The sequence below is a fragment of the Phasianus colchicus genome, chromosome 2 (genome assembly GCF_987193195.1).
Source record: "Phasianus colchicus chromosome 2, bPhaCol1.hap1.1, whole genome shotgun sequence".
In the NCBI taxonomy this organism is placed as follows: Eukaryota; Metazoa; Chordata; class Aves; order Galliformes; family Phasianidae; genus Phasianus; species Phasianus colchicus.
Genome location: NC_143437.1, coordinates 92,899,805 through 92,924,789, shown reverse-complemented (window position 1 = coordinate 92,924,789; position 24,985 = coordinate 92,899,805). Strand labels below are relative to the sequence as shown.

Genomic DNA, 24,985 nt, shown 5'->3' with positions numbered 1-24,985 from the left:
GCAATTAGAGGCTTGATGTGTTACCTTACAGTACCTCAGATAACACCATTGGTTGACAATGATGGGAGCCAAAGCTTTAAAAATATATTCACACAGCTATACAGAGGTATCTTAATGAGACACACTCTAGATGATGCAGAGGTACACATTGGAATTGAAGCCCCTTAAGTAGAGGCTGCTGCTGTAGTAGCTTTTGTGATTTGTGCTTATTTTAGAAGGTCATCCCTAAAGAGTGGAATAAATCATGCTGCCAGGAGCCAGGTGATGAATACCAAGAAGCAGAGCTAAAGTGGCAGCACAGAATCTTGTGAAAGTGGCCCTTTCTTTCCGCTAAATGCCTGCCACCCACAAGTTTTATTGCTGTGTCTCTTTCCCTTTGATACAATAAGTGGAGGGAGCTCTAAACTGCTAATTGTTTTTATTTTTTTCCTGAGAAAACCAGAGACACAAGGTCAGCGCCTGTGCTTCCTGACCTTTTTAATATCATCTCTATGTATAAACTACCACAGATCCATCTTGCCGTCCCATTTTTTTCTGCATGCAAAGTAGCTGGTAATGCCAATACTGCATAGATTTTCAGGGACACGGTCTCTCAACAGAATTCAGTGCAATCTGCTTGCATTGTACAAAATTATAAACACTACTAAACCTGTGCAATTTCATCTTTGAAAATCTAGTGGCAACGGTATGTGGAAGATCAGGAAAATCCTTGTGGCCCTATCTAACTACTACAGATCAATGTTTATACTTTCAGCTCTAATCAGCAGCCCTGCCCCTACCTGGGAAAGATTTAAGATTTCTGTATATTTATCACTGCAAAAGGAGTCATGTCTGATAGGAACAGTGTTTATAAAATGAAGGTAAAGATTTAGCCATTTTTATTGAGTGAGCACATTCCTGAATCTGGAAATACGTATCTAAACAATGAAACATTGCAAAGGTCATAGCACCATACAAAAAGACATGAAATTCGTGAAGTTCTAATGATGACTCTTTATCTCCTTTTTGGTCGCTATTCTTTCCTCTCCCAATGCAAAGTATTTGGTTAGAAGGCAACCCATAGTGTGGGACCCACTGACTTTTAACTTTAAACTGTACAGAAATCTATTGCGCCCTTGTTTCAAAATAAGGACGTTACCAGGGCTCTCTGTTAGAAATACCTTTTAGAAAGTAAGAACTAGCAATTTGTTGCATAAAATGTGCTATGAAATCAGGGCATGCAAATGGGCTGATTAAAGCAGAAATCACTGCATTTTCTGTTTTTAAACAAATGCAAAGATCCGAAAAATCCTTTGTAAGGTGGACTTTCCCTTACGGGATAAAATGGAATTAAAGTAGTGTCAATAAATTGTGTGAGAGACTGTATCAGTCTGTGCATTGATAGTCTGTGCATGCAGGATAAGAACATTGACTGCCTGCTAATCTATTCCCAGATGGAGGTGGATGCAGACGAGAAGCGCCATCGCACACGCTCCAAAGGTGTTCGAGGTACGTCTCCTGCTTCAGTAAATCACTCAAGGCCCCCGCTCAGGGTGACCTTCATCGTCCAGAATCTCTTAGCACGATTCATTCTGACCCTTGCTTTTACACAACCTTTCTGGTAATTTTCTGTAGAAGAGGGGTACTTGTAATAGATGATAAATCTTTATATATTTTCCATCTCTCTGCAGTTCCCGTGGAACCAGCCATACAAGAGCTGTTCAGGTTAGTGCTCTGAGTGTAAAATGTATCCCCATTAGCAATTTAGAAAATTCATGCCTTTTAATGGGTATAATGCACTTTCAAGTTCATTGGTGGTTTGCTCATGCCCTGCTGCACTGATGAAATTAATTCCCTCGAGACTTGCTAATAAAAAGCATCCCCTCTTTTTTTTTCCCTTCAGTTATTTGATTTCTTTCTCTCTGTCTTTGTTGCCCTCCATTTCTGTAATACCTCCTGCCTGCTTTTAGTATAATTTTTCTGCAGTGCACCCGCACCTATATAATTAATTCTCTCCCTTTTGCAGCTGTCCCACGCCTGGCTGTGATGGCAGTGGTCATGTTAGTGGCAAATATGCAAGGCACAGAAGGTAATATCTGTAATTTTTCATAATTATTGAAGAGATTTGGTAAACAAGTCAGTTGGCATAAAAACAAGTCAGCTGGCATGACCTTGATAAACCAAACAACATAAAAATTTGAAATTAGACCTAGAATCTATCTGGATTCAGTGCTTTTCATCTGTCTTTATTGCACTATGTTATTCAAAACCTTTGAAATTTCTACCAAGCATAAGCATCACATAAATTAAAAATTTTATAAATGCAAATGAGGACAGGTCCTAAACCCTCTTATAATACTCACAGGACCACTCTGTCCATCTTAACCACGGAGATGAATTTCACATGTAAACCTAAACCAAGTTTTTGCTTGAGGAATCTTGTTTCATTTTCAGTCTTCTCTCAATTTTTTCATGCAGCTCATGTGTTGCAAAGTAAAATTTGGCCTTGCTGACATGTTAGTGCCATTGTGATTTCTGTTATTTAATGAATTTCATAACTAAATGAGAGCTTCTGAACACTGTGAGTTTGATGATCTGGTTAAGTTTAAGGGTCAAAAGCATAAGACAAAATCATTGATAAGAAGACCTCTGGATTCAAATATTACACTATACTTATAGATATACTTACTCGAGAATCTGAACTATGATACGTGAAGAAATCTCCATTAAGAAAATATGTTTAACCATTTACTGTTAATAATATAATTATGTTAATAATAGCATTATGTTACAGGTATGTACACGTGCTTCAAATTAATTTAGAACTCAGTATTTAAATTTATCTGCAATATGCATGTTCAATATTGCCTTATATGTCTGTATAAAAAAAACATTCATTTATTAAATTGGTCATGTATTAGTTTGAAAAAAATATCAACATTTAAGCTCGAGGACACATTAATTTTTCTTGTGTGCAGTGCATTTCATTTAACATATTTTATACAGCAGACTGTTTTAAATGGCTGATGTTTTGGCCATGTGAAGAGAAATGTGTTCAGACTACTGTTAAATTCTCCTGGAACTGTTGTGACTTTTTTACTATTGACTTATTCAGATTTTAAAGCATTCATGGTGTTTACACTTACAAGAATGCATATTTAGCACCAAATTTGAGAGATGATACATAGTGAGGACATGGGACATGTTTTTTATGAATTAAATGGAAATTATACAGTTGGACTTGATGATACTTGTAGGTTCCTTCCAACTTCTGTTCTGTTCTATCCTGTTTTATCTTGTCTTATCCTGTTGTATCCTATTCTGTGCAGTCATGGTTAAGGTATTTATCTGAAAAATGCAAAATGAAAAATAGTGAGATATCAGTCCACTCGGTGTTAACAATGAATGAAGCTTAGGGATAAATCAAGAAAATGCTTTAAAAATTACAACAAGATATGGAAGTGCTTGATACTAAAATTATTTTGAATTACATTTCTAAAATATGAAGCATTAAATATTTTTATTTAGATTTATTTTTGTAATCCCTTTTTCAATCATAATCTTTTTGTGATAGTTTGAAGGATTTGGTTAAACTGGAATACTGATATATATAGCCAAAACCACTCTTTCTGAAACTATAGTGATTTCTCATTTCAAATCATGTTTTTCTTTCTCCATTTTATTCATGTAAATACAAGCTTCATCAGTAATTAATGAATGGCACCAAATCCTTCTTTTCCTTCAGAAATTTCACGAAGAGCTAGCAGTTAAATGACATGATTATAATGTCCTTTCTACAAGACTGTGACTACATTCATTTCTTTATGCTTCATGGGATTTACATGCTGTTTTCAAAACCAATAATTTTGAAACCACACAGAACAAAATTCTTTAGCTTAAAAAAAATCTAACTTTTCTTCTGAATTACTCTAACTTTTACTCGTGTTTGTCTGATATCAGCTTTTGGGGGGTAGAAAGAAGTGAAAGATACAGGGTTGGAAAGGATTACAGGCAGTTTTGAGGCATCAATTCCATACTTTGTTTTCTTAACATGATTCTTCTTTGACAGTACATAAACAGACAGAATCTCAGAACTGTTAATTAAGTGAAATTTTAGGGTGGATGTAGAAAAAATAAAAATTGGAAATATATCAGGAATTACTTTCTTCTTACAAATTCTTAAGCTTTTTTAATTGTTTTCTTACCACTTTGACTGCCAATCCACTAATCAAAATATATTTAACTAATATATCTATGTCTCATTTAGTGTAAAAACAAAAATTATTTGTTGAGGCGTACAACACACCTATTTCCTGGAACAGCAATTTTTTTTTTTCAAGTCAAATCGCCTAGTAATTTAAAGTTTTTGAAAAATTTTGAAAGAATTTATCTTTTTTTTTCTAATTTTCTGTTTGGGTGGAAAAGACCCTCCAAGATTTCTTCCAAAGAAATCAAACTATCTTATAAATTTTATGCACTCAGGTGCTGTCTAACTCAATTCCATTTAGGCCCATGGAGCATGAGGTTAATGAGGTTAAGACTTTTCCAGTCACAATATCACACTAACTCATTATAAGAAATGAAATGTATTTGCTTCCACTAGACGCATTCAGAGCTCTCTAACATTATTCTGTTTTGAGAGGTTTTTTTTAATAATGTCATGAATTCTCTGGAATTTTTGGTTTTGTTATGTTTTCGATTTAGTTTCATTTTTGTTGATAGAATTTTATCTTATACCAATATTACAGTGAAAACAATGTTCAGATGCTATATTAAACTTCAACTGAAATGAAAAGACCCTTTCAAATTTTCAGGCAAATTTAGGGGATGAGACATAGTTCTGTTGAGAAAATATCAAGTGGAAGTCAAAGGAGAGTTTTATCAATGTTTCATTATGAAATTAATTATGAATGGGATGCTGACAAGTTCACAAGTCTACACCATAACTGTGCAATGCTAGACTTTGCCAAGGAAACAAGCAGGCCTTATAAGACATTGAGGTGCAAAACACAAGACTGGTACTAGGATAGGATAAGAGTGGCAATGGCTTCTTGCATCATTTTCATCTTTTTAAATTTTTCTTTTTAGAAGATCTATTAAACATTGCATGACAGTGAATACTCTTAGCTCTTAAGTGCAGTGCTTAATTTAGCTTGCTAGTTGGGCATGCTATCAAGTTGGCTAAGATGGACAAGTTGCTCTTCTGGGCAGTTTTAAATGCAAGATGCTAGCATCTTTAAAATTAACTTGGAGGAAGCATCTCTCCCAGCTGACTACATACAAAGCTCAAAAAGCATCCCAGTTTTGGGCACTAAGGGGAAATGCCCAAAATTAGGTATCTTAAGAGCAATCTTACAATTTTTCCATTTTAGTAACACCTAGAATCTTGAAGGACCATGGATTCTCCAGCATTGGCTAGGATGCACAGCATGAGGCAGTGCCTCAGTGTTGCACTTTACACAAATATCATTTGTATTTCCAGGCACCTAATATCAACTAGAATATGCTGTTAAAGAAAGGCTTATCTTTGTGGGAGAAACCAACAAGAAAGGCATGAGTTGTAGAAGATGCGTGAGGGAGGGAGAGAAAGACATAGACCCATTCAAGTAATTGTGGAGACAAGAAAAGAATTCTGATCTTAGGAGTGAAAAGCAGAGCCTCTCCTTGGACCATACTCCTAATACTGTTTATTTTATTTCCTTAGTAGCTTTCCAGGTCCACTGTGGAGAGTGGCATGATAATGAACAGAGCTCTTAAACTTCCCAAGCTGTGTATTGTGGACAATACATGTGTTCCAAATTCTTTGAATACTTTTAGCTGTCGTCAACCCACCTCAGTATATTGCAGTTAAACACTGCCCACTAGGACCATGCTCTCAGAACTGTATTCGGGATGTCTGTCAGCTAAATGTCTAAAGGAAAAAAAAAATAAGATTTGAGTGTTCTTGCATTGCAATTAGAAGAAACTTGGCCAGTTGCATTACTCTGCTTCAAAGACAAAAGGATTCATGTTCTGTGTATACTAATATAAATGTAAAAGCAAGTCCAACTTTGTGCCCAAGTTATGCTGGTAAAAAACCCTACAGGGTTTTTTACTTTAGAGTACCCCACAGGTACTCTAAAGTAACTGAGCACCAGCTGTGGCCTGTTATTTACCAAGTAGATGAGAGTGATGGCTTTGTAAGCATTACACTACTGTTGTGATGAACTTAGCTTTTTTTTTAAGTAAACAACACATCGTATACCCAATAGATGTTTAAGGTTTTTCATGTAAACAGGTATTTAGACAGACTGTAAAAATTATAACTAGTTTCCACTAAAAAAAATGCTAATTATATGCAGTGGCCTATTTTAAAAGCTTCCTAACTGTTGTTTAAGCTATTTTTCCAGTAACAAAAGCAATTAGATTCTTTAATGGACTAATCACTTGCAAAATATGACATTCCTCAGAAGAAAACACATTTTAATAAATGGGATCCCTTAAAAGAATTTTAAGCTGGTATGTAGAACTGTATGTATTAATTTAGTATTCTTTTAATGCATATACTTTGTGTAAGTGTGAATTTGAAAACAGATATGAACCACTGTCTGAAATTGTATTCTGAAATATTATGTATCAAAGTAAGTGAAGAATGAATTATTAGGGTCAAATGACACACCCCTCAAATTTAAAATGGAAATACCAATAGAGCTCTCGCTATATAATGGATTTCAATTTGATGAAAATAAGAATTCAGATGACATAATGCAACTTACAGATTTCATCTACCAAAAAAAAATTGTCCATAACTTGTCTTCCATTCATATTGCATTTGCACAGGATTTTTTTTCATTAATCTCTGTGGTGAAAAAAAGCAATCTCAAAAGTGAGGAGAGGAGGATAATGCCTGGATCTATAGTATATGAATTGCCCCAGCCTTATAAAAAGTACTCTGCTTTACTTTACCAATAAATGCCTTGAGATCAGCCAGTTCTTTGTTGCTTTTTGAGGCTGTATGTTTCTATGTATTACATTATGCAGGCAGAATTGTTTTGATTGTCTTTTAATTTTTGAGCATGAGATTTGACACTCGATACAACAGATTTATTTAAATCTATAAATACCTCAGAGTTTAGCATTCTTCTGATTGTGAAAATTTCCCCACACCCTTTTATTACCTTGGCATTATATACCATAGTTAAATCATCTATATTTTAGAACAGAGTGAGAGAAATAATTCTGATTCCCAAACTTCAAAATTAAAAGAATGAAATGTCTCTCTCTTATTAGAAAATTATTGAATTTCTCTGACTTGTTGTGCCATATTTCTTATTCAGATTTTTTCGTTTCATATACCTTTTCACCCACCAGTTTGATTGCCATGGCTGCAGCCGTGGGTGAATAATTGCCTGTCTTCACAGGAGCATGTTCTGGAGCTAAAGTCGAGTGCTTGCTTCCTGATGTATGCCTCATTTGAATTCTGCCGACAGCCTAGGGGCTGTATTATTCATGCCTTGACAGATAGCACTCACTAAAAGCATTGGAACAGGGCCAGGTACTGGCAGAGATAGTGGAGCATTGCAACTTGCAACTGAGAGGAGCATCTATAATACAAAAAAGAGAAATCCTCATACCTCCCTTTTACTAGTCTCACTTTGATGGAAAATTCATTTGCATCAAAATAAAATACCCTAAAAATAAATGCATTTTTTTTCTAAAGCATGCTTGAAAGTTTAACACAATTTTCCACATTTAATTGCAAAGCTGATTTTAATTAGTAAGGCCCTGCATGTGAAAAATGAAGATTCACTTGGGTGAGTGTAACACATTGCAGTGTCTGCTGAATGCTCTAATTAATGTATGGCTGCTGTACAACAGGGTGCACTGTGGGATATTTATGAAAAATTCTGTGCACGCAGCCAGTCTATCTGTATTTTAGTTCTTGAATCCACAAGAATAAATAACTTTTCTCCCTTTATTCTTTATGAGGATATCATTGTGCATGCCATCACTCCATCCATAAACTTTATGGCATGCTTGTCCTTTTTAGTATTTGTCAACGATATTATAAATCAGAAACAGGGACATAGATATTTTAACATTAATGTGATAGTAGAGCATGGTTGCATGATGTGCAGAACCCGAGGTCCACTGATGCATTTATGTTAAAGCCTAAACACAAAACAATGAGGTCCTTAATGTTTCTTGCCTTTCTGGTACTCTAAGAAAATCCCACTGAATACTGGAAGTGTCGACAAATGTATATTTATTTCTCTCTCAGCTGAGAGCCAAACTTTAATATAATGTTAAATAATGATAAAATGATCTACAAGATATTTACCTGAGGATAATAATGTACTCAGGCAATTTCATTCTTTCATTTATGTAATATAATTCTCTGTTTAGAATCTGTAAAAAAAAAAAAAAAAAAAAAAAAAAAAAAAAAAAAAAAGTTAATAAATGGAGCTTCGTTGCTTTGTTAAATCCAGCTAGAGAAAAATAAATAAATAAACAAATAAATAAATAAATAAAATGAAAGAGCATAGGGATTTTCAAGCAGAACACTGCAAACAATAAATAAATGTGCTGACAGAGAATCCATAATGTATTAGAGATCTGTATTGGCTGCTGTCTGGATTCGGCAGTATATTCTTTGTCTGATTGTTGATTAATGATTAGGAAGGTACAAAGTTGGGTCTGAAATATCAACCAGATGTACACCAGCAATTGGTGTGTGGCTCTGCATGCTAGCAGCCATTGTTTAGTGTTTCCAATACAAAAGAGCCACAGCTTAATTCCTCATAGCACCTTCTGGATTGGGAATAGCAATTTCAGTGGCAGGAAGTTTCCAGATCATCGTGTGCCAGGAGTACTAGCCTAATAAAAGGGGGAATAATAAAAATGAAAGGCAGGAGAGTGTTGCCCCAAATGTATAGTGACAGCAAACAGCAGGTTTTGGATGAGCTTTCTGCTGTGGGTCCCTAGGCTCGTATGTTGTAGAAATGATATTGAAGTGGTGGGTGCTGAGAATGCTTATACAGCAGTCCACTTGCAGCTGAAGTGTTTTCTGTGGAAAGGTCTACTTTGAGGTTTCACTGACAACCACAAAGTAAATGAAAACTATGCAGGAATTATTTTATTTTATTTTATTTTTTAAGATCACCCAGTAGTACTGGGGAGATCAATTTCCTCAGGAAGATCTTGGAAGTAGCTATATACATTTTTCTTTTGCCTATGGGAAATTTATTTAGTTACCCTGCTAAGATTATTTTGTTCTCCTAGCAGATAAATTATTTGAATAATTTGTGCTTTTCTTGATGAAACAGAGGATCTACAGAGTTTATTCACATTTCATCTACGTATGCCTCTGTTGCTCCACTTGTAATCAAAGAGAGAATTTCAAGCATCTTAAGATGTAAAGAAAGAAGCAAATATGGGGCCCAAAACTCTGTCTCTATTTATCTAGTATTTAAACGAAGGCCTTTAAGTGAGCATTGACATCAGAATTCTAAACTCATACTTTCTGGATAAAAACCTTTTTCTGTAAGATAGAGAAAAAATAACTGATTTGTAATGATGCGGCAATTTTACATTTAGAAACAGCTCCAGTTCCCCTATCCCAAATTTTGTGAATTACTTCTTCCTATTCTGTGAATTTCTACCTCACATATTTCTGTAATAATACTGACTCTGAGATTTAAAAAGCACAGAGTATTTAAGGCATATGTTTGTTATTGTGTATTTTAGGGATGATACAGTCATAGTTACTAGCCTTACAATAAACCAGAAAAGTCATGAGTAGCTTTGTACTCTGGGCTTTGGGTCCTGTGGAGCAGCCTATATCCCCTTTATCAGCTTGTTTTTCTGAGCAGCTGTTGTGTCCTTGGGAAATGGTGTAGATGGAAACATCTCAAGGCTTTGGGGACAGGAAAAGGACTCATGTATACTGGCAGTTGGGTAGACAGGAAAATCAGTTTTGTTCTTTGCTCCAATGTCCACAATAATATGACTAACATAGATTACTTAGAAAAAAAATTTTCCATTGGTGGAAGCATGCTACCTAAGAATACCACTGTCCTAAAACCTTATTCTCTGCCCCATCAGAATTATCTGAATTTTGCCAGAATCATTAAAAATTGGCAGGATCATAGTGGTAAAAGATACTTCTTTCAAGTATTCAGATATTAAGAGAGCAGACACTGCAGTATTACCTGAAGTAACAAGAGGATATAAAGATAACAAGAAATCAAGAAACTTACTATAATACGAAGAAACCAGAAATGAAGGTCTGTCTACCCTCTGAATGATCTTAATCACTAGACCATGCTAGCAGAGCACAGGCACAAATTGCTCAGAGAGGGTGTGTGGCCTCCTTTTTGGGGACCTTCAGAAGTTGCTTAGGCATGGTCCTGGTGCTATGTGTCCCTGACTGAGCAGAGGTTGAGCCAGATGGACCCAGAGGTCCCTGCCAACCTCATCCATGCTTTGATTCTCTGATAAAGGAGGAAAATGAGGCATAAAAAAGTGAAGAAGAGAATAAAAACACACTTATAGCAAAAAGTCAATAAAGAATCAATAAAGAATAGTACTTTTTTTTTCTTTTTTCTTTTTTTCTTTTTTTTTCTTCCTAAAAATACACTGATATGTCTTTAAAGACTTACATTGAAGTTCTTCAATAAGTTGAGACAGTTCTTTCAAAGACTTCACTTCTTATTAGTGGTTGGTATGAAGTACTGCTTCTAGTAGTGTCAGCTCAGGACAGGGAAAGGAGAGGTACTCCTGAGACATCTTTGATGATAATAATAAATCTAAGTAAATATATCCACAGTACAAAGTCAAATGCCCAGAGGTTAAATATCTCTTGACGATGTCTTCAGCACTATACAGCTCAGGACTCTGGAAAATCTGATTGCTTTAACCAGATGAGTAGACCTACCATATCAGTTTCCTGGCTACTCACCTGAATCACCTTCCCAGGCAAATTTTGAAATTGGCTGATTACATGAAAAAGGATTACAGAACTTTATGCCTTTTTGCAATTTTCAGGAATCAGCAATGCTGCACTTTGAGTACGGATGGTACATATGGGGAAGTGGTAGAATGCTGTAAATATTCCTGTGGCTGAATTCAGGCTTGTGTCTTAAATAAATGATTTTTCATAAAATTTGTAATGTTGCAAAGCTAAATGAGATAGGACAGGATATGATTGACATTAAGAGCCAGTGTCAGTCTTTTAAAGTAGTTGGCTTTAAGTTCAGATGCATGGGGTTTGAAACAGATACTTGTGCCATCTTTTTTTTTTTTTTTTTTTTTTTAATTTAAAGTAATGAGCTGGGCACTAAATTGGATGAACAAATAGTGAACAAATGATTTCTCTCCAGCTGATACTTGTTGAAGGAATCCACCTGCTACTGATTTTCATCCTCATAATGTCTTCAGGGGAAAATCTTACCTGTTCTGCAAACAGGGAGTAAGCGTTCAGAATAAAGGCTAAAGCTAAAAGCTGTCATGCTTTTCACTTCACTTTTAAGTCACCCAGTCCAAAACTAGGACCCTCAAATTTCCTCTCTTATTTTGTGTCTTACTCTGAAGTTGAAGCAGGTGTGTAATTATAGACTTGTAGATCTATGCTATAAGATTGAACTTCTCAAAATTTCTCATGTGCTGCTAAGAAAAATTTATTTGGGCATCCTGATACATACTTCCTATTGCATCCTTAGCATAATTATTGTGTCTCTAATTGTGTATCTGACTGTTTCAGTATAGTTTTTCAAAAACCTCCAATTTTTGATCTGTAAAAACACTGCACTCACTATTTTATTCTTTATAAATAAGATAGAATTTAATAGAAAAACTTCTGTTTACTGCAAAGAAGTTAGTATGTCAGGATGCATTTTTACTTAATGTTCTTCATCTGCTTTTGTTTTATGAAGAAAAACGCATCCAAAAGAGAAAGGAAAGAGTTTTGTAGCTCTGAGAATAGAGAGCCCTAATTCCAGACCCAGCATTAGTACTTCATAGAGAGGACAAATAACCATTTTAAAGAGAAATAGAATTCAGTCTACACAGGCAGTAAAGACTATGTAAATGTTGTCTTTTGCATGAAGTGCAGATTTACTCTCAGTGCAGATTACTACAACCTTCTGAATAAGCAGTCTTCTTTGATGTATAAAATGAAGCATCAGTTACCACTGGCAAAAAAAAAAAAAAAAGAAAAGAAAAAGAAAGATATTAAACACCAATTTCTCACACATTCCTATATATTCCATATTACCATAACCATATAATGGTTAAGGTTGGGATTCCTTCTCTGATGATCTATTAAGGAAAATTCATCTGAATTCATGTGCTTCTGTAAGAACAAAAGGAAGGCTTAAGATACTTCCACTAGGAGTGGAAATCCCTCAGTACAGGAAATAGCTTCCTCCATTCCAAATTCTGCATCCAAATTCCACTGTGTGGTAAGTGCTTATATTTCCCTAGATAGGCAGAGAGCATACATACTTCACTGGGGTGTTAGAATTCCACTGTGCAGCTCTGCATAGAAACTGAGAGCTGTAATGTATTAATTCTCTTGGTAAACAGCAGTTCGTGACTCTGCTACCACATGACGAATCTGCGTCACAGCCAGAAGTTGAGTCATGCCTCTGAATTCTACTCCAGTGCTTTTTACATTAGTCCATCCATCTCATATTAAAAGTTCATTTATACAAATATTAACAAATAAGTATTTGTTATTGAGTATCAGTAGTGACAGTAAGCATGTGCTAGAAATGATGATGCATCTTTAATGCATAGGACTTGCTTGGTAATGGTATTTTCTAAGATCATCAGTTAGGATTAATAGTATGTTGCTTCTTAATAACTGTAAGAGCTATTTCAGGAGAAAAGGACAAGCAAACAGTCATTTCAACAAGCGTATATGGTGACATATGTGATAAATACACTCTGAGATGTGAGTCTTATGGATATTTGTGTGTTACTAGTGACCACACTAAGAAGTTTTTGAAGCTTATTTCTCAGAGAATTCTCTAGATATCCTCTATTTGTGAAGGGAAGTACGAGATATAATACAAGATATAAAGTAGATGGATGGCTGCTCTGCAGTCATCCAGTATTACAATAACTATATTTTATCATTATAAAGCTTTTTGAACTGTTAATTTGAAATCAATTCACAAATGTTAACACAGTAGCCTCAGTGCATCTTATGATGTTAAGTATTCTATTTCAAATGACACTAAGGGCCATATTTCTTATGATGTTGAAATGCATTTGCCATAACACATTGACTCAGGACTGGTCATAGCAACTTTGGAAAAGAAAAACCTTAGAAAAAAAAAGAAGAGATTCCTCCTCTGAAAATGCAGAGATAACTCCGACAATGTAATTGCGTGACTTAATTTCAAGAAGGGCTTTGGAATTAACACTTCTGGTTCCTAAACCACAGACACTTAGCTCTTTTTAATTTCATGCAGTATAAGGTATTTCTATCATTATGGTCTTCTGTCCCTTCCTCAATGGTGAGCTAAAAATTTCTTTCAGTGCTACTGGCAAGGAAAGTCTATTACTTTCTGAGTCATAGCACTGTCTCTATAGCACCTCAGTGTTCCTTGGATATACTGACACGCTCAGAACTGACGTGCCCTGGCTTTGCTTAACTCGTGACTTAAAAAGAGACTTTAAGAAATCAAACAGAAAGGCAGACTCAGGAATTGAGTCAGAATTATAAAACAAATGCCATTTTAGAAAGAATACAAATAAAATCTGACTACTGTTTTAACTTGATATCTTAGAAATCAGGCTTGCTGCTTTCAGTTATTAAAAGGATGTAGGAGGAAGGACTGAACAGTTAAAATGGCATTGACTAACTTGTTTAAAATGTCAGCATTTAAGCAGAACTATGAAATGGGGAAAGCATTCAGTATTTCTATCTACTAGAATTGTGATTGTTCAATGAAAATTATAGCTGTCAGTTAGATTTAGAAATCATGCTCTACTGGACTGCTTGGGTAAAAACACAATCAGAACAATCACAGTTAATTAAATTTGGTAGTAAGATTTTTTTCCCCCTACTTTTCTGTGTGTACTATGGATTAAACAGATCTTTTGCATAAGCAGGACTAGATTTTTTTCCTATTACACAAGATGTGCTTAGTCTAATTTATGTTTGTTTTGGTGATTTGAAGGACTGTATGAACTGAAATGACTGTGTTTCTGATTTAGAAGTCTGTAAAATCAAGAACTCCCCAGGAAAACAAAAAAATTTTGGCTGTTATGAAACACAGGAATGACATCAAAGTTCCTATTTATTAAGCTATAATGAAATTTACCATTTTCTGATTCATAGACAGGAAAAAATAACCTGCTAGTTAGATTGCAGTATACTTTTGCACAGTATCAGAGAACTTGAAGTGATATAATGTCTATACAGCACATACAGCATCAAAAAGTCACAAAGTGGTTGAGGCTGAAAGGGATCTCTGAGTCCATCTAGTCCAACCCCTGCTCAAGCAGTGACACTGAGCAGGTGGCTTTGGAATATCTCCAAGAATGGAGATCATTCCTTCTAAGTATTATGGACACTAATATATTTTTTGATACCTACTCCACCTTCTGTTTAGAACATGTACTTGCTACGGAATGAGAGAAGAAAAGTGTTCCACCATTACATTTCTGCATTGGATTTGCATGGAAAGCATTTACACTTCTAAACCAAAATATAAGCACTAACCCCTAGAGCACAACTTAATGAGAACTTTGGTACTGAAATGTAAAAGAAAGATCTGCAAAAATCCTGAGTGCAGTTGATAAAACTGGTAATAGAAGACCTATTTATGTAAGCTCAGAGGTACTGCCAGCTTACCTGAGCTGTGTAGCTCAGTGCTTTTTACAGGCGAGAACATTTGAGATTTGCAGACCACAAATAATTACACCAGAATCCCTGGTCCAGTAGAGAAAGCAAGCCTTCTCTGGTCATCCTAACATGCAGGGCACAACTCTGATTTCTATAGCATAGTCATCATGTCCCCTTTCTGGACAAGCTAACCCAGGAAGCAACAAACTCCATCAATTTCTACATCAGCCTGAGAAACAACGACAATGCTAATTCCCAAACCAGAGTCTTGATAAAAACACAGTGGGTAAAGACTGGCTAGGATGAGGCTATCTTCTGTCCATGCTGTGGACAGGAGAGAGTTTTAGCTTTTCTAGAAAGAACGGAAAAGGAGAGAGAAAAAAACTAGGTTGGTGATTAAAAGAATTCTCTAGAGAGCCCAGACTCACAGCCATAACAGGGAAGTGATTTCAGCAATGCTCACTTAATGGTGCTTCATATTTCCTAGCATAGTTATACCACAGGCAGAATGCTGAATATGGAGACTCCTATGCTCACATACCTATATGTTCCCATTGGGTAATTTATTCAGTGAAGAACTTAGTCATTGAAACTTAAGTATTTTAAAGTTAAGCTTGATGGCATTTAACTACTCCCTTTGATGATCTGTGCCCCAAACTATGTAGGGACCATTTTTAAAAATGACTAACACATTGCTAAATGCCTTTCAATGAGACATAAAATTTAAACATTCAATACATCAAAGTATTCAAATAATTAAAAGCAGTTGCTGAAGATGTTTATATTTTCTAAAAACTTGCTTTTCATCTTCTAGAACTGAAAAATCTATTCCTCTTCTTGCCATATTCTCGCTATATGCCTATTATTCCAGCCATTTTCCAGTTTTACGTTTTGGTTTTTAGACAGTATGTCATTCTGGACCTTTCTCTTTTCACTCACTGATCCTTGCTGCCTTTCCTGTCTGTCTGTCTTTAAAACCGAATGGCTGATCTTCAGAGAAGAATAACTGCCTCATTTTCCCGTGAAACCTAGCCATAGGAGGTATATTGGCAGCAGATTTTCAATGGAAACCGCCGTTTCCACCCACAGCCCAGCTGCCACATTTAAATCATGCTGTGTGGGGCTTCCACTCCCTTGGGAGGCTATTTTCATTTTCCTCCAGAGACTCTTCTACAGTCTAATAGAATTCACTGTCAGATATAATAAGTAACATTATATACTGTAGTATTTTTTTTTTTTTTTTAATTGTGATATGAGTCAAGTTGAAGCCTCACTATTCTGGACTGGAATGTGATGGAATTTAATTATAATTTTTTGGCCTGAATTGACATCTTTCCTTTCATCAGGTATATCAAAATGCCTAGATTAAGGGAAAGGCCCATATCTAGACATCTGGCTTTTGGAGTAAGGTGATTAAGCCGGTAGGTAAGCTTTCATTTTCAGACCAGAGTATTTCTAATTATTCTAATCATGAATAAAACTTTGAGAAAAAAAAATGAACTGAATGTCAAGGAGACAGTTTTGTTCTTTAATTCTGCCAATATATTCAACCAATTTATCTGAGATAGGTGAGCTTCTATCTTAGTGGAAATACTGCCTGCAGGACTCTCTGATACTATAACAAAGCAATCTCTGTGTCCTGCAGAAGGAGACTACTTTGATTGGTTGTTAGCACAAGCAAATACACACCTTTCAAGGTGTAAGTCATGGTGGGTGGATGCAGCATCATTTTCTCAGAGGGGAGAATAATGCTTCCCAGTAATGGCCCTCTACTTCTATGGTGTTGAAAATCTTAAGCCATTATGTTTGTGTCTCTTGATGAATGTGCCCTATTACTGCCACACAGAGCAAAAGTTAGGGCAGGACTAATGTGCAAGCTAGAAAGAGCCTTGAATTGCTCTAAAGCATCTCTGATAGAAATTGCTGATACACCAGCAATAGTTGAAAATTAAATAATACTGTAAATAATACTGTAGCCAAGAGGACTACAAGAAGACTTGGATCTTTAACAACGAAGGGCAATACAGCTGACAAAGAATCTGGAGCACAAGTCTTATGAAGAGCAGCTGAGGGAACTGGGATTGTTTAGTCTGGAAGAGACTCAGAGGAGACCTTATCACTCTACAACTGTCTGAAAGAGTACTGTAGCAAGGTGGGAGTCAGCCTTTTCTCCTAGGTAACTAGAGATAGAATGAGAGCTGATGGCCTTAAGTCATACTAGGGGAGGTTTGGGTTGGATATTAGATTAGATTAGGTTGGAGATTAGATATATAGATGATCAGAATCATAGAATGGCCTGGGTTGAAAAGATCATCTAGTTTCAGCCCCTCTGCCTTGGGCAGGATCACCAACCACTAGACCAAGAAAAAATCTCCTCAGAAAGAGTGGTAAACCATTAGAACAGGCTGCCCAGAGAAGTGGAGGAGTCACTGTCCCTGGAGGCTTTCAAGGAGAGAGTGGTGGTGTTGGGTTGATGGTTGGACTAGATGATCTTAGTGGTCTTTTCCAATATTTTTTTATTGTGTGGGGTTTTTTTTGTTTGTTTGTTTTGTGCATGTGTGTGTGCATTTGTGTGTGAAACACATCAAGAATAAAGGCATCTTTAAAAGATAATGTAGAGAGTAGCCTTTTAGCTCCTTGTAATCACATTCTGATTATATTAATGCATATTAATAATGGTTTACATTTTTTTCTAAAGAGAATTAATTATAGCTACAGTTTCATAATGCAGTAAAGCTCAGGGAACGCTGTCATTTCTATTCTGTCTTAGACTAATCATGTTGTCTGTGTGCTGTGGAAAGCCATATTCTTTTTTCTTTTTTCAAAATAAAAAGATTTAAACATCTAAATCCTCTAGCAACCAGAATGTAAAATATTTCACACTTGAATGACTCCTTACCTACCATCCAATACAAAGAGCATGTCCTGTAGCTTATGCTGGAGGTGAGAATCCAGTACATAAGCACTGAAGTGGTTGCATCTTGTATCATTTTGTTTTTGTCATTTTTTTTTCTCTAATTTCAGATGTTAACTGATGACAGACACGTGCTTGCATTAGAAGGCTGGCCCACAGTATTATTTTTTTTCATATTCCCTAGCTGTTAGCTTTTTGGATAAATAAGATAGTTACTGCTATAGTTACAGGAAAAATGGTGTATCATATTTCTTAATTCTGTGCCATATGTCATTCTTGGTTAAAATGAAGTTGGGAGTCAGTGCTGTTGTGTTTTTATGTAGAGATGACAGAAGGAGTATTTCTGATAGCAATCAGGAGCTGACAGTCTCACTGTAGTAGCCTTACACTAGAGATGCAGTAACTGACAGCATACTCTGTTACTCAGTACTTAAGTACATGCTAGAATGATAGTTTGACCTGTTGTGTTGTTGTTGAGTATGATCAATCAAGTCTGTGTCTAAGGGTGTTGACTGTACTAATATGTGTCTGGCTGTGTTGTTAAATGATTGACAGTATAACAACATGAATTGTCTTTGATGTCCAGCAGTTTATTTCTCTTGATTTGTGATTACTTGAACATAGCATGCCGAATTTCTTAAAAGCAATTGCTTTTAACCTGTTGAAATTGAAATGTTTCATATAATGTCCAAGTTTCAAACATTGTGACTATGTAAAGATCCATTGTAACCGATAGATGCATTCTTGCAGCATTTTCTAACCCTTTCAAATTGGTGAATGATTGATTCTGAAATTTTCCCATTTTATATTGTTATCATGAAGAAAAAGGAACCTTCTCTGCCCTCTACTTGTAAACAGAGTTGTCATTAACACTAAGGTGAAAACACAGGAGGCACACAAATCTGGACGTCCTGGCAGCTTCTAGATACTGCTTTGATTTAGCCAACCTCAATTTTGTCTGTGGAAAAAATAGATTGTTTTTATTCCAGTTTAGGCGTCTAAACTGGAATCTAAACTGAAGTGGAGTTTACAATTTGACATTATTACGGAAATCAGTGTTCTTTGAGTTCATGCAGAAAGGGTCACTGGGTTTGCATGTTTTCATTTTTACATATTTAGGTTACAGCAACATAAACATTGAAGTGTTCAGAATCAATAGCCACTTAGAAAAAACTTGATTATATGCATTCATCTAATGAATCAATATGAGACATTAACCTGTTCTCCTTGCACTATCCTAGTGTCTTTGATCAGTCCCTGTATTCACAGGGCAATAAGATGTAGTCCATTGTGGCTTTTGGTTCCTGAAAACAGTTGAGTTGAGTGTAATTGTAAGATTTGAGTGCAACTACAGCTTTATCTGATATTGTCATGGAGGTGTTCTTGAAAAGATAGGTGTTAGAGGAAGGAGAATTATTCGTGTTAAGTGATAAGGTAGGTGTGCAGAGGAAGTAATCTCTGACTATTTTCCTCATCAAAGTATTGTGGTGCCCGTTTTTAAAATCTGCTAAGTATTATCTTGGTTGGAGATAGACATACAGTAGTAAAAACAATGAGGAGGTCTAATGAGATGGATTTCTCAAATGTATCAGGTTCCTTAGTAGTAGAAATTTAAGTTAAATCACTATTAACTCTCATTATTGTTAGTTGAAGGAGATATTCAAAGTGTCTAAGAAAAGTGAGATTCCACTTTCTCTGTGTTGACTATAAAGGGAGTTTAAGATTACTTGAATTGACTTAGATTTTAGCAGCCTGGGGGTAGGTGACAGATTAAGCCCATCCGTGATATCATAAGTCAGAGAACAATCAGATATTATATTGATTTATTTACATAAATACTTTTAAAGAATTTACAACTACAGGGCATGTACTTTGCTAACCTGTGCTGCCATGATTTGTTACTTTTATTTTTTAACACGTTGCATTAAATGAGCTCTCCAGAGCTGAGCTTTTTCCTGCATATTTGTGCACCACGACTGTGCCTTGTTTTTCTTCACTTAATAACTATTAGAGTCAACTAATTGAATAAACCTATTGTTTAAATGGGTCAATTATTGTAAAACCAAAATTTCCTTTCAGTTTTCTTGTTCCATTAGCAGAGATTTTCATGATGGGTCAGAGAGCAGATTTTCCAGTAATTTGATGCTGTTCATCATGTGGTTGAGTTACCCCACTTTGAGGTCTTAGTGAGTTAGAGTGGAAAGGTACTGAACATTTAGGATGCATAGGATTCAGATAAATAAAATATCTTCACTTTCACTTAAGTTACTGTGTCTGTATTGACTGCATCAAAAAGTTCACTTTGTTTTGTTTAAAAATACGTAGATCTGAGTAGATCTGTGGTATGTTTGTGGTTATTCATATGCTTAAAAAGGCTCGGAGGTACACAAGGATTTAGTAGGCTTTTAGAGCTCTGTGAACTAAATAGCACATCTGCACCTTTACTTTTTGAGATCCGGTATGCTCCTCTCCTATAGAGAGAGAGGAGTTTCACCTCTCCTGTGAGAAAAGGTTGAGAGAACTGGGCTTGTTTAGCTTAGAGAAGAGAAGGCTCCGGGGAGACCTCATTGTGGCCTTCCAGTACTTGAAGGGAGCATATAAACAGAGGAGGGAATGGCTGTTTACAAGGGTGGATAGTGATAGGACAAGGGGGAATGGTTTTAAACTGAGACAGGGAAGGTTTAGGTTAGATATTAGGAGGAAGTTTTCACACAGGGGGTGGTGATGCACTGGAACAGTTTGCCTAAGGAGGCTGTGGATGCCCACATCCCTGGAAGCATTCAAGGACAGGCTGGATGTGGCTCTGGGCAGCCTGGTCTGGTGGTTGGTGACCCTGCACATAGCAGGGGGGTTGAAACTAGATGATCGTTGTGGGCTTTCTCAACCCAGGACATTCTATGATTCTATGATGATTCTATGATTCCTGAATATTTCCGTATTTTTTCTTACTTTTCAGTAATGGAATACACAGATATTTGAAATTCTTGAAGGAAGAAGGAGATGATAGAATGCACTACATTTCAATCACTCATACAAGTCAAGTTCAGACAAGTTCAGATAAATTAATGATTTTCCCTTATCTGTATACATGCCTAATCTGTACAACTAAATGAAGTAAAGATGGTGGTTTTTGACACTTTGTACATAAAAAACACTTCCTGCTTATAATAATCTGATCTATTGAAATAGAAGCAGGAGCTGGTAGCAAAGCCTGAAGTACAGCACAGTTGCAGAGATTCCTGTATTTTAAACTGCATTTTTAACTTATAGTTTAAGTAGGTAAAGGCATAGTAACATGGTCCCACTTAAATAAATAAACAAACAAATAAACAAACAAACAAACAAACAAATAAGTAAGTATCTCAAAACATGTAAAATGGGGGTGGTAACATAGATTTTCCAATACACTGACTGAATTAGTGCCTGATTCCCACTGGAAAGACAGAAGTGAGGGCAGATGTTCTGCAAGCAGCATTAGATGTTAGAGTGTTTGGCAGTGCAGTGGTTCCAAGTAGGATACCTGATTCTGGAACAGTATTCAAGGGTCTGGCTCAGCTGCCTGCAGGTTCCTAGAAAGCAGGGTCCTCTAGATTGGATTTCATTACAGATTGGATAAGAGTAATTTTAATCTGTCTGCTTGGAAGCACCAAAACATGTCCTAGCTCTGTGTTGTAATCTGCAACTAGCCATCTCTGTGAAACAACATTTCAAAAACATATATGTCCTTCTTGAGCTTTGAACTGTTGCTTTTCTTATTTTCTCTTCTATAGTTTACTGGTTAGTGAGCTGGACATAGTTCTTTGTCTTTCCCAGCCTGGGAAGATTTGAATCAGTACCTCTCATATTCCAGGATAGTACATGAGCTCTACACCGGATTTTTTGGTGGTAGAAAAGTCTCCTGATCATATGGCATAGAGAGAATAAAATGACTTCCTATAAAGAAAACTTCCTCTGTTATCATTGTCTGCTCAGGTTATAGCTATTCGTAGTGGCTTGGCATACTTTTAAGCAGTCATTTAAATGGGAAAGGAAAATTGTCCTCAGCTGAAAAAAAGTTTATTCTTGCAGTTGAGCAGGCAAATCATTGGGCTGGAGTAAATCTCTTCTGAATTTTTGATTATTTCATTGCTATCAATTCAGTGGCCCAGCTTCAATGAGAGGGCTGCCACGTCTTCCTCAGAATAGCATGTGGCTGGGTAGGGTATCCTCCTGGAAGGCAAGGAGTGTATGTTCAAGACATAGGATTTGGTGGAATTTAAATATCTTATTTTCTGGTCAACAGTCACCAGCTGATAGTATAAGTCTTTAAAGCTAAAGGTAATCACTGTTTTGAGGGTGATTTAATAGCATGCAGTGTTATGCAAATTAATTAGGTTTGCACACTCTTTGAAGACTGTATTTGTTAGAGGAATTATCTGCAAATTGCCTTTTTTACAAATACCCTGAAAGTCAGCACATACAGATTTGGAAGCTGTATAGTGCAAACCAAAATAATACTTACGTTATTCAGCAGGACAAATACAAGTGCCTTGGAAACATTCTGCCTGTAGCCTTAAGCACAAGTCTGCTTCCTAATTTGCTATCCTCAAGTTGTATATGGTAAAATTTCACCTCGGTGCCACTTCAGATACTTATATGCTTTATTAAATGCTTTTTGATAACCTCAGAAGATGTCTATATAGTACATTTTTAGGTTCTATTACCTACCAAATGTTATGCTTCACCTTAAAATAAATTCTGATATGAAATAATGAGAGCACTGTTTCTGAGGACACTTTTTAGGTTGCAAAACAACAAAAAAACTTTCTAAGATTCGTTATTAGTCATTTAAGCTTCCTTGATAATCTATGGTAATCTATGGTAACAGACTATCTAAGAGGAATGTTTCCTCCAGATATAAGTGTTATGTCACACATTTCATATGTGTGGTAGCGTATTATCTAGAGGAGAATATTAATCAGTAATCTGATTTATAAAATTTCATGCATTTCTCTGGTCCTATACAATATATAATCAGATACTTTTAATTGTTGTGGCTTTAAAATATTAATTATACTAATTATGTTGAAATTAAAGTTATATTAGTAAAACAATATATTTTCAATCAAGGAATTCAACTCTGGGAAAATAATGTGTATTTTCTGTTAAAGAATTGTACTCAATCGAAGAGTGACACTATGTTTTTTAATGATGCAAAATCGTGTGAGAGTTAAAAACATACCATAAATCATCATCAACTAAGGAATATAAATTCATATATTATTTCTTCAATTTCTTCAATTATTAATATCTATATGTTCTCTTGGAGCTTATCGCTATGAAATTCAGCAACGTTCTTTCCACAAGAATTATTCATGATAGATTCTGAAAGACTGAGACATGCAGCCAGGAAATGTGGAATATTCAAAAGTGTATTTCAGAAAGCCCCAACACTTATTCCACTGAAAGCTAAGGCAGTTGAAGCGTGAGGGGAAAATAAGACAAATGTAGCTGACGAGGGAAATACAGTGAGAAAAAAAAGAGAATGGACAAAGGCATACACAGCAGATAAATCAATGAGGTCACTGCTTTGAGCAGGGATAAACAAGTCTAAAAATAAGTATATAAGGGAGTGATCACAAAAGACAAAATTGAAAATTGGGAGAAAATTGCAGGTGCTATAAGGATAAACAATAACAGATTTTACAAATACATGAGAAACAAGAGGTCAGTGAGAGAGACTGTATTCTCAGTATATGATTGTGAAAGGAAGTCAGTGCCAGATGAGGCACAGACTGCTGGGAAACTGAATGCTTCCTTTCCCTCAGCATGCTCTCCAAAGAGACCAAAGGGAAAATGCCAGAAACAGAGAAGTGTCCTGGAGGCAGAATCTGAAAAATTAATGAAACAAAGGCTGATAGCAGAACAGGTTAAAAAGGAAAAAGAAAAATAGGGCAGCTAAATAGTAGGTTCCAGCTCTGGCGTCCTCTTTACCAGCTTTTTGAAAGATTTCAAGAACAACTTCTCAGCGCTCACAGACTCTGAGGTCAATAGTATATAAGGTAAATATGACGTATATAGGGTTCATAGCTGAAGAAGACTCGAGTATTTTAAGGTTTTATGAGAGACAGTATTTTAAAGGTTTAATGAGAATTGTCCATACAATTGTAGCTTTATAAACTATTAATCCAAGCACAGGCAAAAGAACAAATACAGAATTGTAGGCAAAATGGACAATAAACAGCACAAATTGTGAAAGAGTGGACAAAACCTGAGTTGGAAGTACCTGAAATAACTGATTTCTTTGGGAAAGTGGCGTGTTCCTTAGTCCTTCATTATTAGTCCCAGCCTTAAAATATACTGCTCTGTTCATTTCTCTAGTAATTCTACAAACAAAGACACTGAGAATAGATACGTGAAAAACTAAAGTCAATTTCACAATGTTACTTGAATATTTAAGTAGCAAATAGTTATTTAATCAGATTTATAACAGCATCACAGCAGATCAGGCAGCTGACTAGCATTGGTTTCCATTGCTGGTTATGCCCTTTCAGTGGTGCCTGAATCCTGAGTAATGTCTCACATTCTCATATACTTTAAAAAATATGCAAAAAAGCATAAAGCCATTAAAAAAATGACAGATGACCAAAAACAGTGCTGACAGTTTCTTTTTACCTTTGATTAATAATTTTTACCTTAAAATTCTTAGGATTATATTTAGATGCAAAAATTAAACAACAGATCGATTTGTTGTTATTCTTTTGTCTTCCTCCCCAGTTCCCAGACTATTGGAAATTTTAAAGGGCTGAATTGGAAGGTACTGTTAATTGTCTTGTTGGACCAGAGGCTTTGTAGAGGGGTTTAGGTATATTGGAACATTGGATCATCAGCATCAGCGTGAAATTTAACAAGAATAACTACTAGATTTTGGGATGGAGTAATGCCAAACACAAATACAGACTGGGAGATGACTGCCTGGAGGGCAGCTCAGCAGAAGGATCTGGCAGCGTTAGTAGACAGCAGGCTCAACATGCCCCAAGAAGGTCAGCTGCATTTTGAGATGCATTAAACACAGCATACCAGCTGATCAAAAGAAGTGATTCTCCCACTACAGTTAGTGTTGGTACAGCTTCATCTTGAATATTGTATGCAGCTGTGGGCTCCTCAATATAAAAAGAGAAGTTAGGCTCCTTGAAAATGCCCAGAGAATGACAACAAGGTTGCTAAAAGGATTTGAAGTCATGTCCTGTGGGGAGAGGCTGACAACACTTGGGTTG

The 24,985-nt window shown here is 35.9% G+C and overlaps 1 protein-coding gene across 6 annotated transcripts in view; it reads left to right on the top strand.

Annotated features, from left to right (window-relative positions):
* Positions 1-24,985, top strand: part of MYT1L (myelin transcription factor 1 like) — a 300,604-nt gene that overhangs the window by 175,163 nt on the left and 100,456 nt on the right. For all 6 annotated transcript variants that reach the window (XM_090136335.1, XM_090136340.1, XM_090136339.1 and 3 more), the window contains 3 exons: positions 1,434-1,488; positions 1,671-1,704; positions 2,006-2,068. In XM_090136335.1, the coding sequence (XP_089992461.1) occupies positions 1,434-1,488; positions 1,671-1,704; positions 2,006-2,068 (152 nt within the window). The remainder of the gene's footprint in view (positions 1-1,433; positions 1,489-1,670; positions 1,705-2,005; positions 2,069-24,985) is intronic.